This window comes from Mixophyes fleayi, chromosome 3 (genome assembly GCF_038048845.1).
Source record: "Mixophyes fleayi isolate aMixFle1 chromosome 3, aMixFle1.hap1, whole genome shotgun sequence".
Taxonomy (NCBI): Eukaryota; Metazoa; Chordata; class Amphibia; order Anura; family Limnodynastidae; genus Mixophyes; species Mixophyes fleayi.
Genome location: NC_134404.1, coordinates 236,153,146 through 236,171,557, shown reverse-complemented (window position 1 = coordinate 236,171,557; position 18,412 = coordinate 236,153,146). Strand labels below are relative to the sequence as shown.

The following is an 18,412-nucleotide window of genomic DNA, read 5'->3' as shown; positions in this document are numbered from 1 at the left end:
CACGCTCAATCAGACTTTCCCACAGCCTTCAAATCTTTAGATGCTCTTTGAAAACCCATCTCTTTTTTAGAGGTGACCTTATCCTTGATAACACTATTCACACTAATGCACCCTCACAACTATCCCAATCCCCACTCTGAGACACACTCGCTCCTCTTGTTTCAGCTGTGCCCTCTTCCCTTTAGAATGTGAACTCTCTAATGAGCAGGGTCCTCCATACCCTTTGTTTTCATGTCTCCATTCATCTTGTCTGCCATGTCTGTTCTTGTTTTTTACGTATGTCTTGTTTTCTGTATGTCCTTGTCTTCTCTACTGTATGGCACTGTGGAGCACTGTGATGCCTTACAAATCTACGATAATAATAATAATAACACTAATAATAATAATAATATGCTTCTTAGTGAAGCTGTTATACACAGAGTAGCCTGCCTCTGAAAATGCAACGTTCTTGGGTACATGCTGCTGCCGTCCCTGCTGGTGAAGGCAAATCACCAACACAGTGGGCTGTCACAGTCATATAATCTTTAGTTTGCCCATTTCCGCTTATCCACTTATCTGTGGTTACGTGTACATTGAGTAGAATGGCATTTAGCAGCCCTATAATTACATTTTTACGAACCTTCTGGTAGAGGTGAGGAATAGCTTTTCTAGTAAAATAGTGTTGTGATGGAATTTGGTAATAGGGATAGAAGACCTCAAGTAACTGTCTAAAACCAGCTGCATTAATAGTGGATATTGGATGCAGATCTAATACTAGCATAGTCACCATGGCGTCTGTGATCCACTTTGCAACTGGGTGACAGCTTTCATACTTGCTTCCTCTTACAAAGGATTGTTTAACAGCCAATTGTTGTAAACTACTAGCAGTCTTCTTGGTCTGCTTCTGGGTTGAAGATCCATCACCAGCAGCATGAGCAGCAGAATTGAGCCTAACGCTCAAGAATTCTTCTGAGGAGTCCTGGATAGGGGAGGAGTCATCTCGCCTTAGAAACTTGGATGCAGGATTAACTCCAATTGTGAGGATATTGATGATGAAGGTGTTTGGAGTGTAGATTGCAGGTGCTGGGATCTAGCTGAGAGAAAGGAGGTAGCTGATGCTGGACTGCTTGTTGTTATTTTTTAGCATAAGTATCTGATTTTCACAAAAGATTTCCATGAACTCGCTTCAAATGGCGTAACATGGATGAGGTTCCTAGATGGTTAAGGTCCCTACCTCTACTGACTGTGGCTTTACAATGCTCCAACTGGCTAGACAACTGTTGTCAGAATTTGTGTAAAAATAATTCCACATATAAGAGGTGGATTGTTTGGTCTTATGCCCAGGCATGACAATGGCCTTCTTCTTATCACTTGCAAGAACTGCTGCAGTCTTTGTTTGAAAGTGTATGTAAATAATAATGGGATCTGTGAGGCTGTCAAAATTGACTGCAAATGAATGAAAATAGTGTTATTGATTTTAATAATAATGTAGAAGGGAAAAAAGGAAAAATATGTGATCTTATAAAAAAAAAACAAATCGGGATTTTATAAAAATATTGGGATCCAAAACCAATTCCAAAACCAAAATACAAAGTTAATCCAGATCCAAAACCAAAACCAGAACATGGGTGTCAGTGAACATCTCTAGTCTAGAATCAACAAAGGTTTCCGAAATGATTGATTAATAGCTTTTGGCTTAGTTTCCTGAACTCTGTGGAAGAGATTAATTACCCAAAGCCCATGCAAGTCAATTAAATAGGTACACTGTACCAGTGTACCTATTTTATTGCTTTGCATGGGCTTTAGGTAATTAAAGACCATGCCCATACTTATTCCCCTTTGTAGTGCTATCATCCCCATAAATAGGCCTATTTGAGGGGATGAAAGCACTACAAAGGGGAATAGATAAAAGCCGGACCTGCAGGAGTTCGGGAACACCGGAATAAGTCAGCTTACTACAGCGCCCTCTGCTGCTTGGTGTCTTGAGTGAAACTTGCTGTGTTTTCTTTGCATGTATGTATATATATATTTATATATATATATATATATATATATATATATACATATATATATATATATATATACATACAATATGTTTTTATATATTTCTGTATATCATAGCTATATATTCTAGTTATCTATTCTACCTGCCTGAATGTGTTTGTCGGAATGGAGCGCTGAGTGCATTACCCATCCATTCCAGATGCTGAAATGGAGCTCCGAGGACCTTAATGATCCATTACGGCTGCTGGAATGAATGTATGAGTACCTTAGTCATTCATCCCGACTGCCAGAATTGGGCTCTAAGTATTTTAGAAAACTATTCCAAGTGCCGGAATGGGGCTCAGAGTACCCTAACCATCCATTCCAGCTGCCGGAATGAGGCTCTGAGCACCTTAGCCATCCATTATGGGTGCTGAAATGGATGTCTCAGTACCTAAGCCATCCATTCCGGGTGCCGGAATAGGAATAGATGTCTGAGTATCTTAGAGATCCATTCCGGGTGTTGGAATAAGGTTTTGTTTATATTAATCATCCATTCCGGGTGCCGGAATGGATGATTAATGTACTCAGAGCCCCATACTGGCATCCGAAATGTATGCTTAATGTACTCAGACCCACATTCCGGCAAACGTAATGGATTGTTAAGGTCCCTTGGAGCTCCATTCCGACAGCCGGAATGGATAGCTAAGGTCCTCGGAGCTCCGTTCCGGCATCCAGAATGGATAGGTAATGCACCCAGTGCTCTATTCCAACATACATTCAGGCAGGTAGAACGGATAACTAGATTATATAGCTATGATATACAGAAATATAAATAAATATATTATGTGTACATATATATGTGTGTGTGTGTGTTCACACATGCACACCTTACAATATATATGCAATATGACATGTGGAATAGTTATTCTGTGTAGCAGAACAGAATGCACTATATAGGGAGAGAAAACTAAACAAGCTTCACTCAAGACACCAAGCAGAAGAGGGCACTGCAGGGAGCCAAATCATTCCGGTGTTCAGGTTTTCACCCACACCCCGCAGGTACACAGGTACTGTTATCTGTCACTGAGTCTCTCTATTCCTGTGCATAGACTAGAGCACACATACACAAAAGTCTATTTTAGGATGTTCTGTAAATAATTTAAACAATTAAAATAACAAAGTGCTTTTCTTATGTAAAATATATATATTACAAAGCTCCTGGATTTTACCACTGCTAATACATCTTAAATAAAGCTGAACATGAAAAAGTCACTTAAACAAACATAAAAAGTGCAATTAGTCAAATAGTGAAGCAACTTTCCCTGTTCATCTATTCAATAAATTATTAGTGGGACATCGTGCTCCTGTGTAAAGAGAGTTGTATTGTTCGTAAAGAAACAATTGATCTATTTCCTGTCCATTGTCACCTTTCCTCTTGCAGCCTGAGGTTCTCATGGAAAGGTATTTAACTGCTATCCAAGCTGCTGCAAAAAGAATCAAATAATATATATAATAAACGGCATTTTATACATTTTCAAAATGTTTGGCCATGACTGTGCAATCTTCTGTAAATTTGAATCTTGGTGCACAAGTGTGTAGTTTCCTCATATATAGATAGATAGATAAATAGATAGATAGATAGATAGATAGATAGATAGATAGATAGATAGATTGAAATGATTAGATCCCCCACCCCAATTTAGATTCAAAGCTTTTTCAACTATTTCTCGGAGAATCTTCCTGCATGGGATAATCACGTGCTAGTAACCAGACAAGCAAATATAAGATTTGAATTCACCTGTGCCTATCGAAGTCAATAATAAAAATCATGACCTAGTGAGTAATGTAATGAGAGATTAAAGATATTCCAAAAAGAGAGAGTGCTTTATTGTATGAATTTACACATTTGTTAGAACATGGAGTGAATTCAATTAAGGTGACCAAAGTATTTTGGTTGCCAGAATATTTTACATGGCTGATTGTAGTTTTCCTTTTTGATTAATTAAGGAAAAAGGAAGGAAATTATTTCCTGCAGCCTCTTTTCCCTATAAAACATCACCCAAGTGTGACAAGAGAACATTCACCTAGACACCTCTGCTTTTTAAGCACTAGATTTGAAATTTTAATTCTGCTGGGTGTTAATTCCTAATGAAGGCTATTAAACTGAAAGCAAGTTATGAGAGTCTGTGACACACCTCTTCCTCATGGCACCTGTGGTCTTCCAAGTAGGTGCAAACATTTAGATATTTACATATACTCTCACTTAATCTGCTGGGCAATCTACGTGAGAAGTGGCTAAAATCCTGGTCGGGCAGTCATTCACCAATCAGAGACGGGCTTGATCAAGATCAAAAGGAAACATTCACCAATCAGGACAATGTATGAAAAGCAATCGTTGTCCTAAGTGGGATCTCAGTCAACATGTTTAGAACTTCAGCAGACTTCAATGTACTCAGGTCTCAAACAGGCACTACAATTTGAAATTACATAGACATGAGTGCCACTGGAACTGAAAGCTGTGGTAAGAGCATACCATGTAGAATGGATCACCTCTTTAATGCTGTAGAGAATGAACTGCAGGCTGGCAGTGAAAAAGGTGACCCTACAGAAAGGGAACTTAAAGTTACTCTGGATGAATCTGACTTGTGGATACGATTCAAAGAACTAACAAATGAAATGATAGTCACCAAAAATGGCAGGTAAGTGTTATTTATTACATATACAATTTATCGACATGCATGCAAAATAATGATATATTTAGTGTTCACTATACTCTTGGATGGTCCTGATGATTAAAATCCATTCCGACTTTTATGTAATTTCTCCAAAAATGTCCATATTAAAATATCTTGCATGTGTATAATGTTTATTGGAAATAGTTAAATTAGTTTTAAGATATGTAAACTGTCTGGAGAACCAAGTGACCTCTGTCACCCATGACATTCACTGTTGCTACCTGTTACCTTGGCAATAGTGACATGGGCCTAATAGATGGAAACTAAAATGAAAGTATATTAGTTCTTATTACAAAACCACATGTTTTGGCAATGGTGATTAGAAGTAAAAAATATAGTAGAATTGTGCAAATAGAGATTTACATGTAATAGCATTATTTTAAAAGACTGTAGGAAATGTTTATTTAGAATTTCCTGGATTTAGAATGTATTTTTAAAAAAAAAAAAATACAGTCCATTGTAAATGCAACATTTGAACTGTAAATAAATTCAGTTGTACTTGCTTCTTAGCAAAAACTACTTGTGTCTCATGACTTTATTTATGAAAGGGTACATAGTTCCAAAACTGATGCCAATTTATTACACGGGCAACATTAGAAACAATAATTACCACTTTGCCGTTTTTGCTTCCAGACTTACCCCAGAGTTACAATAAGCGAGGCAGTATGATAGATGTAAAATTCAGTGCAGCTAGTATCATTGTCTCGGCTATTTCAGACCATCCAACCTGACCCCTTTTGCCTGATACAAAATGCTCTACTATTGATCTTCCCATTTGATTTGCAATTTGGGCTCCTTCAGATCAGTTTACTGCAAGATTTAGTCACACTGCTTTCTAAATGGAATGTGTTATGAGCAAAGTGCTCTGAAATTAATTTTTTATCTATCATATACCTATTACGCAGTACTTTATAGAAAATATTTAATCTCTCACCTCAGTCCTTGTCCCAATGGAGCTTTCTCTAAAGCACAGTAGCACATGCTTTAATTTTCTAACTTACACCAGACAGTAACAATTTTTTTCTGATTTGCTGTACTTTGCACATAAGTTCTAGCATATTTAAATGCGCTTTTACTGTACACATATATAGTAAGAGGGAAATAGTGCAGACATTGTCACTACTTTTTGTGCTTAAGGTGGCTTCTTGCAAGATAAAAACACCATAAATTATGCATGTTTTGGAGGTGTTCAATATATCCCCAAAAACCCACTGTGTAATGATTTGCATTTTTATTGGTGATGTATGTAGTCTTGTTTCCTTTGTTGGTCTTTGTTAAAACTAAAGTACCTATGCATTAACCTGAGTGAAAGTAACTGAGCTTAAGAAGGACATAGTACAAGTTTCATAAAATGTTCCTATATTTGTAATGGGAAGCATCTTTGCACCTAATCCTAAAAAATGCTAAATCTTTCAATGTAGTTCTGCATTAAAGACATTTTATTTAAATAAAACTTGACATTTTCCACCTAATTTTCATCCAATTTATTCATGTGCAGGATGCTATATTTTCATAAAAAATACTGACATGTGTTTCAATATGTGCCCACATATATGTGCCCTGCATTAGTCTGGAGAAACAATGTTTCATCATTATATAAGCAAATGATATCCATAATGCTCATCTTTCCTTCTTCAGTCATGTGCCATTATCATATTATTATTGGCAGTGTTTTAGATTATCAAGCTAAAGCTTTATTTTTGCAGCAAATAATATTTATTATTATTATTTTACTTTAGGAGAATGTTTCCTGTGTTAAAAATAAGTGTCACCGGTCTAGACCCAAATGCAATGTACTCTTTCTTGATGGATTTTGTGACCGCTGATAGCAATCGGTGGAAGTACGTGAATGGGGAGTGGGTACCAGGAGGGAAACCAGAGCCTCAGGCTCCGAGCTGTGTTTATATTCACCCAGACTCGCCCAACTTTGGAGCCCATTGGATGAAAGCACCTGTTTCCTTCAGCAAGGTCAAACTCACCAATAAAATGAACGGGGAAGGACAGGTAACATTTTATCTTATATAAATAAAGTAATGAAATATTTGAATTGTAAGTAATTAAAATTAATTATAAAAAAAAATGCATGTAAAAACTATATGTTAATACTGTCTTTATAAGTGGGCCAAAACTAAAGACTGAAAAGCAACAAAAGCAGCCATAGGTTTATATAGACACATAAATAACTCTGATTGTGTGTAACCAGGCGCTCCATTGGAAAATACACATGCATGCACTCGTGCTTTACAAATATACCAAGGCTGAAAAGGAAATATGAACCTGCTGTGTTTAAAAATCTTCCACCTTTAGTAAATCAGTAGAGATGAGCAAATTGCTCATATATTGATTTGTAAACCATTCAAAAATAAAATTTGTAATTCTGCACATCTACTTGGAAAAATATTTTTTGTTTCCTACAGTGAACTTCTGTATGGCTAAGTTACTCCATACCCTAAGTTTTCTTGGTATCTCTCTGTAGTGACTGCTAGTGGGAGTTAGGGAGTGGATTATCACTGTTTTTTTGAGCTTTTGCTATCTTTTTTTCACTTGTTTTAGTTATGTTCCATTAGTATATACTCTACGTTTTATTATTAGTCTCTCTCACAATAGCTAAAATGTAAATTACATTTAAACACCTTTGCCTTTTTACAGTCTAGTAAATACAGCAGTTTTAAAAGTGTGTGTGCTCAACAAATCTGTCAATTAACATATTCACTCATGTTGATTGTGTATATACATCAGACATAGGCTTCATCCCCCAGTGCTGTTTATAAATTGCACCTGAGTATAATTGCTTGCTGCCATAACTACTTTCAGGTCTGTACCCCAGGGGTTAATGTCTGACTGGTAGTAGGACCAGAGACCATATAACGTGCTTCCTGGCCCCCAATCATTAAATACTATGCCCTAAGAAAGCACTGTGGGCACCTTTGCATTTGTAAAAGGAAATCCCCATGATGTCATGTGACACCACAGATTTCCATGCAGGTAGAAGGACCCTGTTAAATGTGTGAGATAATAGAATTGGGTCTACTATGCAAAGCAATAGTTATACATCCATGCAAAATAGATATAGGAATAATTGCTGTATTCTTGATTTAGATCCAGTTTGCAATGGATATATCAGTGCACACCATTACTTATTTAAATAGAACAGTGTATATATATATATGGAATATCCCTATACTTGGAACTTCTAGGTAATGAAATATTGAGGTACATTTTTGGGATTGTGCTAATTGCATGATTGCAATTATGGAAATAATTCAGGAAAAGTTAATTAGAATTCAGAATTAATTTTACTGTCTGTTGTAAAAGTAAAATATTATGTATAGCACAATGATTATGATTTTTTTGTATTTATTTTGTATTTTTTTGTATTCATTTTACATTTCAGATTATGTTGAATTCATTGCATAAGTATGAACCAAGGATCCATATAGTACGTGTCGGGGGACCACAAAAAATGATCACAAGTCATTCATTCCCAGAAACGCAATTTATAGCTGTGACAGCATACCAAAATGAAGAGGTATGGACCGCATTGAATTTATTATTTCTGTTTTGAAAAGTAAATCATACAATGAAGAGTTTTATATACACATGGGTGAGAGAAAAACTAATTCCTTTTGCCCCTTACAAATAAATCATTTAAAGGGAACCTATAATTTCCCAAAAATCCACAATGGGATTTTTAAAACTTCAAATAATTATTTATTGTTCAATCAGACTTTTTATTCCTTTGCATCGGCAAGGACCAAGTTGCTCTCTCTGAAACTATTGAAATGTTTGTTTGAATATCTCTCTTTTCAGTTTAAAAGCTTGTTTGATTAGTAAATTTGCTACCTCACTGAATTAAAATGTTTCCCTTTTTATATTCAAATATATTGTCTTCTAAGCTACACTCAGATGGACTGTTTTATTTTTTCCTCCCATTAAAATGAATCAAGAGGTGTTTCTGAAGTGTCAAATATGCTTTAAAATGTCTAGTCATAGATTTACAGACATATTAGGAAAAGGCCTAGGTATCCCATAATTATAAAATTATAAATTGAGACACACATATAATCTCCATACCTCCTACATTAGCCCTAAGAATGTATTCCCACTTTTCATGTTAATTTGGGTGCATCAGGAGTCTGAACTTCGGGAAATGAAGCCTTGTGTGTTAAAATGTTTTGTGGAGGAGAAAAAACAGGGACTGTTCTGTGAAACCCAGGACACATGATAGCCCTAGGCATGACATTACTCACTGTTTTTCAGCTTGATGAAATAGTTTATGAGCTACACCTCTAAATTCTCACCTACCTATGAAAATCCACATGTGAGTGTTCTCTTCTCTTAGTAAACAAACTAAAATAGAATAGAAATATCTCCATAACAATATTGATTTAGTTTCAGTTGAGAGAGCCATTCATTACTACTCTGTTGCTCTCTGTACTTTTAGTTTTATTTTTTGTAATATATTCTCATAGGACCAAAGCGAATCCCGTTCTTACAAGCTGTGTTGTCATGGAAATGGTAGATCTGTAAGAAGGTTAAATGAAATCAATGAAATTTATTGTAAAATTCTTGATTTTGCATTACCAAGTGACTTACAGAAAACCTCCCTTAAATATATGGTAACACTCACATTAGATTCAGCAGGAATGTCTCCACAAAAGTGTTTTTATTATTTACATTATTATATGATCCACCCTGCTTTACCCGAACAGTTGAGTGATTGGATACATAATAGTAATCTTTTTTTAACATCCTAGCTGAGATATTTTTTGCTTTGATCAACACTAGTTGAACAGAATATAGCACTTGACTCTGGTATACAATCAATGCGACCTTCCACCCCCTTGCTTCTTCGTACTTATTGAGTACTGCCTTTATAGAAAGTATTTAGAGAGAATAAGTTAAAAGTTACATAGTAGAGGAAAGATTGAGCATATGAAAAATAAGAATTTAAGTGCTTCTGCAAAATTAATCTAAAATGTAACATAATCAGCAGATAGTTAATGAGCCTCTTTATGGATAACTGCACAGCAAAACCAAAAATATAATCTCTGCTTTTTTTAAATTTACTTTTAACTTGCAATGTAAAAAAGGATTAATATTCTTGCCATTATTTCATAATTTACTAGAATTGCTGATTTTGTTTCAGATTACTGCTCTTAAAATTAAGCACAATCCCTTTGCCAAGGCCTTCCTTGATGCAAAAGAAAGGTAAGACTTTATTAAAACACCTACATGTTTGTTTTCTTCTTTCATGTTTTTTTGCTACTAGCTGTTACTATTTTCAATTTCTGTATGTTTTCTATACATCAGCCTCAAATTATAGAATTATTATTATTTTGGAATTAATAGGAGTGATCACAAAGACTTCATGGATGAAGTAGACAGCAATCAGCAATCTGGGTACACACAATGTAAGTGGTTATATAATAAAAGTTATTTTATAAGATTGTGGTTTGTAAAACAAAAAATAAAATGCTCATGTTCTGCAGAACTAGATCCACAATCTGATGGCATCAAAGAAAAATTAACTTGTATCACACTTTTTATTTAAGTGAGCAGCTGGCTGATTCCTGGATCCAGTTCACTGTGTTCTTCTGCCAACCACCATTCTCAGTTTGGATCACCTTTATCCCTTCCCTCATCCCATGGCTGTGAAAGATATACTAACTTAAGAAATCACAGAGCATCACCCTATCCTAGCCCCTATGTCCATAGGAACAACTCTCCACGTACGTATCAATTTGGATGGCATTTAAAAGTTTATTGTCTAGAAATTAAAGTTTTTGGATATATAAACCATAAACAGTAGCTTGTTAGTCAGTGTAAACAGTATGGGGAAAATCTGATTGTGAAGTTGACATGAGCATATGAACACGGCACAGATATGCTGTGTTTTAAAATGATGACTTGAAAGACAATTCAAATAGAAAATTAGGCAGTATGTGTTTTCCATGACTCATCATGAATTTGGGCAAAGGCTACCAACCCTTGACTGGTTCTTTTTTATATAATATTATTTTTTATATATTTTGCTCCCTCCTTTTATTTTGTACAATTGGCCCAGGTCGCATGGTTATTTATTACTGTTTACATAGTGCCACCAAATTAAGCAGCACTGTACAGAGAATTCTCTCTGTCCCATTGAAGTTAACAGTACATTCACACTTCACACAGATAGTGCTCTAGTCGGAACTGACACATTTTTTTTACCTTTTCCGTAATTTAAAATTTTGTTTATTCATATGGATGTAGTGGAGTTAGATATTAAAGCTCTATGATGATGAAAAGTGGATGGCAAAGATGGGACAGCACAACAACATGGCCAAGGAGGGTACAGAAATGAAATCCAAGCTGGTGTACAAGAGTTGTTGTCAGCATTTGTGATTTAATATCTGCTTTTTATATGAAAGAACAATTAGGGAGTTGGCTCCACACTAGAGAAAATAGACCTTCCTCTTGACAATAAATGAAATAATTACATTCTAAGTGAGGGGGTGCTTCATACTAATAATTAACTCAGAAAGAAATTTTGGGGGAAAAGTCCAAAAAAGGAAAGAAGAGAGATTATGAGCACTCCGGTCTATGTTGATATGTATGAATCAATTAAAACATAACCTTTATTGAGAAATTAAAAAAAAAAGAAATTAACTCCAGGATGAAAAAATAGTGAAATATAAAAATACATACACAAACAATTTATATTTGTATCCAGTGGCAACAATTTTCTTGTGAGGCAATACACGGTCACGTCCATTTATGTGCAGGTCTGCAAATACGCTACTATGTTATTGTAGAGGTGATACCTCTGTAACGCAAAATATCTTTTCAATTAATTTTGCAGCAGCGAGTGTGCTGATTTACAAACATGGTATTATGTTACTGCAGAGATTATACCTCTGGAGTTCAGGAGATGTCCTCCAATAATGTTCTAGCAGTCACTGATTTGATATATTTACAGTTCCCACTCAAAGGGCACTTACATTTTAATACACGTTTGTCTTTGTGTGGATGACAATTTTCACCTTATATGTTTATTTGTGTAAGTATGTTTATATTTCACTATCTTTTCGACTTGGAATTCATTTCTTTTTTTAAATTTCTCAATAAAGGTTATGTTTTAATTAATTCATACATATCAACATAGGCCGGAGTGCTCATAATGCCTCTTCTTTCCTTTTTTGGACTTTTCCCCCCAAAATTCTTTTTTTTATATGAAAGACCAAGAAAAACAAAATGGTACTTTAGCTTTGCAATCATCATAAATCACCAATACTGTGTGTGATAGTTTTTCACACAAAACAACAACAATAAAAATGGCAGGAGTTCAAAGGGGCTGTTTTTTTAAACTGTTTTAAAATTCATTTCTTGCAGCAAGTTACACAGAGAATTCATCTGCATGTCTGCCCGTATTCCAGTCAAATGAACACTGGCCTGGTTTACAGATGCAAACGCACACTGGAATGTTGTCAATAAATCACACAAGCGGTGCTCCAACTAGCTCTTGGTACGTATTGATATTTTACAGTAATATAATGTAATGACGCTAAACAGTCTAAATCGCTGTACATTAAATTAAAAACAATATCATTTGCCAACATTGTTAAAATACATACCTAGGCCAATAATATAAATATATATTTGAAGAAGTCTTGTCTTTCCTTTTTTTGTGGAAATTCAGTAGTAAAATACTGAAAACAAACTTGATGGTCCTCATTTATGAAGCCCACTGGATGTCCACCACAAATCACTCAGTTTTGCACTGGTGTGTCTAGATCACCTGTCCAGCACACTAAAATATATATGTCTACTCTCTGCTCTCAGAAGACACCTCCACAAACTAGAAGTGTGCCTTTGGGAAAAAAATCTGAGATGTCACATGTCACATCAAAGCTCAACCTCCTAGCACTATAAAACCATCTGCATGTTTCCACGTTAGCCTTTAAGTTTTCTTTTTATTATTATTATTATTATTATTATTATTATTATTTGGGCAAAGTGCACCTAGAAAAATGCTTCTCCCCCAAGTGGTAGGTATAACATTTGCCCCATTAAAAAATACAAGATGAGACCTGATTACTGTCTGTTCAGCTGGCACTAATGTTTGTTTGTTTGTTTGAGAAATGAAAATGGCTGGTTTCCCATATTGGTATATGGCTGAGAGCAACAGCTTATGCATTATATCACTCTTCATCCAAGAGAAAAAGTATACAGTACCCACAAAGTACCATGGGGGTAAATGTATCAAGCTGCGAATTTCTAGCAAAAAGTGGAGATGTTGTCTATAGCAACCTATTCAATTCTAGCTATGCTAGAATGCTCTAAATAAATGATAGCTAGAATCTGATTGGTTGCTATAGACAACATCTCCACTTTTCAAAGCCACAGCTTGATGCATTTAAATGTGCTCTGTATAGATTTACAAATTATACATCATTATATCCATCCTTCTACTACAAATGTCCAGGTCACAATGTTTAAATTGCCAAATGTAATTTTGTAGGTTACTAAATGGAATACTGTACCACACTTTCAAAAATATGTATTTGCAGTACTGTATATTTGGAAGTAATAATTATTCTTACTAGGAAATAACGGGCAGGCCAAATATATAGGATCATTATAATAGTCTTATATTACCTACATCTTTAAGTCCACAAGATAGAATGTCAAGTGGTCTCAAATGTGAATTAAAACAGTTTGGATCCTTAGAAATTGCTGAAGCCAGCGACCCACATGCCACAGTGTTTTTCACATTGGCTTATCTTTTTGAATAATCAGTATTTTATTATACACTATGTATCAGTTTTGAATTTATATCAAGCCCCATATTTCACAATTTAATAAACAGTAAGTGTATTGTAACTTATAGGAAGCTATTTGTTATTGAAGGATTTACTGCCATAGAACTCAGACTATGACCCAAAAAAACCTTTTCTAGTACACCACTGTGTGGACTTCATTTACAGAAGTTAGTATCGCTATGATAGTCTTTCATTTTTACCAGCTTGTTAATTCTTGAGGAAAATGCTCTAATTTTCTCACCTCCACTGGAGGATGGGATAGGAGGAGGATTACGGACCATCTGCTTTTTTTGGCTCCCCTTTAAATTCTATATGTACAGTTTACCTGATTGTATGAAATATATTGTAACAGATAGGGATTGTCCATTTGTCTATTTGAAAATATACAGCACAGACCTGATCCATGCCACTAATTATATTAATCCAATTGTGCCTTTTTATAAGTAATCTTTTTATGTGTATCTAATTAACTATTTACATTGTGTACACACATTTCCAATACTTTCAAGGGTGCTCCTAAGCTCATCATAATTGTTGAGTTTTTCACTCAATAATAGGAATTCTTCTTTGCAATATTGACTAATAGGGACATTTCGAAGAAGTACAAGTTCCTAGGGCCAAGTCATTGAAACCTAGGACCAATCCGGCAAGCTTTGCAGAGTCGGCAGCTATGCATTAAAGCCTATACGTTTACTGTTTTCATATATGTCATATTTTTACAACTGCAAATAAACAATAGTAATATAGGCACAAAATATTCTAAGTCCTAAAGCATGCCCTATACATTAGCCTCACCATGTCCACAGAACATTCTGTAGGTTTGCATATTCTAGTTATCTTTTATTTAGTGCATTCTACAACATGATAGCTAGAATCTAATTGGTTTCTATAGGCAACGTCTCCACTTTTCAAACCCGCTGGAAATTCAGAGCTTGATACATTTACCCCCATGACTCTGTAAACTCTATGGAAATCTAGTCATGAGTGTTCACACACTGCAGGATTGGAACAGCATTGTTCCATCGTTGAACGAGATTTTTAGTCTTTTTATAAAATCAAATGAAACGAAACAATGTGCTTTGGAATGATAATCATTCATCAATGGAGTATACACACTACGATATCGGGCCAAACGGTTGTTTATCTTGTGATTGGCTCTGTAATAGGGGGAAAAAAACCTACATTGTTTACCCAGCCTTATTTAAAATGATTTTGACTGTTTGTTTTCACATTCCCTCAGTTCACATTTTTTATATTCTTTGTGAAAGAATATAAGATTGCCATTGTGCAAGACAATGATTAGTCTTTCAAACTCTTGCTTTGAACACTACATATTTTCCTGTGTGTGTGGTTGATTTCTTTATTTCTTTTAACATATTTTCCTCACTTTTAAATATGCTGAATTATACAATCCTGCTGTTGTTAAACAACATTAATACTGACGCTATTCACAAAAAATGTCTCAACTGTCTAACTCTAAATAATATGGACATTTTATAAAAATTTAGAAATTATATAACTTTTGGTACCTGTTTCTATTTTTTCAAATTTGTTTGCCTGTTTTTTTTGTTCATGGACAGAAATAACTATTTTCACTATATTTTGCAGTCAGTATCCAAGTTTATGGTCTGTGAGTAACAGCACAATTGCACCATTGTCGCAAGCAGGAGGGATTGCCAATGGTCTGGGATCTCCATACATAAGAAGTTCTACTGCTCATTATACACCATACAATCAAATAGTTCCCTCACCCTCTATGGGATCTCCTTTATATGAAAGTGGAAACACAGACCTAGACGACAACCAATATGACGTCTCAGGACATGACAGACTGGCACCATCATGGGCACCTGTGACGCCACCTTCGTTGTAATAAAAAAAAATTGTAAAGACATAAAGACATTTGAGGAATTTACAAAAGGATTGTTGGCACTTGTCAACATTTACTAACTGTAACAGACAATCAACTTTTAAAGCAATTGCTGAAAAGGGATTTTGTTTTTTACATGCCAAATCTTGGTCCATACAATACTCTATAATGTATATTATGCAAACTTTATTTCTGAAAAAAATATGATATTTTGATATGCATTGTATACAGGATACACTACATGATTCTCAACACATTTTGCTTTACTACTGTCCTTCATATACTGATATTTTGCAAACATTTTATTTATAAAAATTGAATATAACATTTTTCAAAGATGAATTTATCTATTTTTCCAAAATTAGTAAACAAGTCATAAATAGCCTTTAAGTATTTTGCCTACTTTTTTAAAAAACAAACCTCAGTTTCATCATGCTTCTAGTTGTTGTAAATAAAGCCAGTTCATCAGCATTATAATAACATGACCAATATTAAATAATTATTTATAAGGAGAACATGCCAAAATGCTAAAAAATTCTAAACAAAGCTTTTTTTCAGTTGTATATTAAGGATAAAACTGTATCTTAATTATTTTGCAGAAACTCAACCTGTTTGCTTTTAAATCTTATATAAAGTTGATTTAAGCTAAATATGCTTTTGTAATGTGTTGAATATATAAATATGTGATTGTCTCTGTGTCAAAACCAAAGACGTCTTTGATTCCTTCCTCGCCAACTCCAGTCATCCGTTCAGCATCCTTTTTCCCAATGTTTATGGACTGTGCAATGTATTTTTAGCTTTTTGTGAAGGAGGGAACTGGACTGAACAAAACAAAGCAAAACTATTCTGAAAAAAGTGTTACATAATTAGGACATAACCACAGGTAAATGCTATGGTGTATTTTAATTCATTGGAAGGGCTTGTCCAATTGGTAATATTTAATGAGGACTTTATGATTTGCTGCAAATATGATTGGGGAGTGTTGGTTAATGTGACATGATCATACAGTGCCTTCAACACTCAATTCAATGTGCCATTTGTACCCCTTTTAAAGTCTGTTGGCTAGATAAATCTCACAGTAATTAACACTACTCATGTATCTCTGCTATTCAACATATTGGTGGTTGAAGCTTAAAATTAGTTAGAAATAACGTCCATAGATTGTTAAAAGGCACTCTGAAAATCTAATGACATTTTTAGAAATCTAAAAACTAAAACAAGCAGCATTCTGTAAGGTCTGTTGGGTGTTTTGGAGAAGTATCATGAGTATTGTCAACGTTCCTCTTTATGGAGCGATGAACACTCTTTTGGCTCAGCTTAAGCTAGATTCCCTCTCAATTGGATGGAGGCAATAATTGGTATTTTAAGCTTCCAATTTTTGTTGGAAGACCCTGCATACTTCCGTCATTTTACATATTTTCACGATATGTATAGCAGGACACTTTATATAGCATATAAGACACAGTATTCCAGTTATTCTGCATTTGTGTGACAGATGCAATGACATTGAGCCCTATTTACTCATAAAGGTGAGTAGGGGTGGAGCTGATCCTGTGATATTTTATTTGCATGTTGATAAGGGTTGTGGATGGCCTCACCCTTCTTTAAGAAACTGATGAGTCGAAACAAAGCCAAATATAATTTTTTCATGCATGCAGTATACTATATAAAACATGGCAACAATTGCAACAATCAGGATATGAGAGTCCAACATTTTTTGAGTGGTTACTCAATGTCTGCGGAAAATAGCATAAAGGAATACATAACCCCAACATTGAATTATAGAGGTTGTGCACCTTGTCCCAGAATGGTTAAATCCATGGGCAGGTCCACCATATATTTTAGAAGGTTTCTGTGTGGCTACATATCTTCCAACATCCAGGCTTAAATGTGCTAAAATAGTACAATTTATTTTCATAAAGATAGTCAGTGTTGGGAGAAGATTTAGCTGAGGAGTGTGTGTTTTAAAAAGGCCCAGTATAATAAAAAGGATACACCCTTACTGAAATTGCAGCTGTTTGTGTTGTACAGTCAAAAATCAAGATCATGTCAGAACTTTTTCACTTTTAATGTCACCTTATAATCAACAGAACTCAAATGAAAAATATTGAGGATGTTTTTATTTATGGGCCAGGATGTCAAGTTAACTTAGTATGATTAGGAGAGACGAGGCTCTTGTGGTAGAAGGCCACTGGTTGTTATTGTGAGTCAGGCTGCGATCCCACCACATTTGGACGGATTTGAAGGCCTGTGATTGTCCAGGAGTTGCAAAACAGAAAAAAGGTAACTGCTTTGGTTGTGTCAATCCCACATACTAGTTATTGTCATATGTGTGGGTGTATTCTGCAACACTTGTTGTCTATCTCTGTTCTACAGGGGTACTACGATATACTCCATTGTATCCACTTGTTTACTGCCTTAACAGTGCCATGAGCTCCATGTACCTTACTGCGCACTACGCACTGCCCAGGCAGTGGCTACAAACTCCATTGCGCGTAATAAAAATCCCAACAGCTTCTTATACTCAGCTGTACTCCCAGAATTTTGCCTACAGTGTCAAACACCTCCGTGCATTCCGGTGGGACAACCTCTTTTTGTATTACATAAATACAAAATCCCAAGTTCTCACACAAATGTGTTGCACTGATGGCTGTAGATTGTTGTCACTATTGTGCAGGGCTCAGTAGCTGTTTGTGAAGGAGAACTAACCATGTCTTGATATTTTATTTTATATTTTTAAACAAACTAAGAATAACTATTAGAAGTCCTTAAGTAATTCAAGTAAATTAAAAAGTCATCTTTGGTTGTTCCAGAGAAATACCACTTTGGATGAGATAGGAAGCTGAGTGCAGTCTCGTCAGATTCTGGTCTTGGCACTTATGGTCTGTGTGGTTTGGAGACCATGATCCATTCCTTTCTTGGGGAATGTTGTCTTGGTTCTGCCATTGTTGAACTAAAAGCAGGTGTGTTATCTGGTGGAAGTGTCTGTATGGTGGCAAACAGCAATGTCCAAGGTCCTGGTATAGGTCAAGGAAAGT

General features: G+C 35.2%; 1 protein-coding gene across 3 annotated transcripts; it reads left to right on the top strand.

Annotated features, from left to right (window-relative positions):
* Positions 1 to 4,458: 4,458 nt before the first annotated feature.
* Positions 4,459 to 15,377, top strand: LOC142142907 (T-box transcription factor T-like). 3 transcript variants are annotated; one of them, XM_075200685.1, is made up of 8 exons: positions 4,459 to 4,664; positions 6,440 to 6,704; positions 8,095 to 8,229; positions 9,850 to 9,911; positions 10,053 to 10,118; positions 10,263 to 10,436; positions 12,079 to 12,207; positions 15,113 to 15,377. In XM_075200685.1, the coding sequence occupies exons 1-8, from the start codon at positions 4,459 to 4,461 to the stop codon at positions 15,375 to 15,377; spliced, it is 1,302 nt and encodes a 433-aa protein (XP_075056786.1). The 3 variants fall into 3 exon arrangements, with proteins under 3 accessions (XP_075056786.1, XP_075056785.1, XP_075056788.1); XM_075200684.1 differs by having other exon boundaries at positions 10,260 to 10,436; XM_075200687.1 differs by lacking the exon at positions 10,263 to 10,436 and having other exon boundaries at positions 10,053 to 10,114; positions 12,075 to 12,207.
* The last annotated feature ends 3,035 nt before the right edge of the window (positions 15,378 to 18,412 follow it).

Coding starts and splice junctions, on each gene's coding strand:
- LOC142142907 (XM_075200684.1), top strand. CDS start 4,459: ATGAGTGCCACTGGAACTGAAAGCTGTGGTAAGAGCATACCATGTAGA. Junction 8,230..9,849: donor CAGCATACCAAAATGAAGAG/GTATGGACCGCA, acceptor ATTTTGTTTCAG/ATTACTGCTCTTAAAATTAA. Junction 10,437..12,078: donor AGGAACAACTCTCCACGTAC/GTATCAATTTGG, acceptor TCTTGCAGCAAG/TTACACAGAGAATTCATCTG.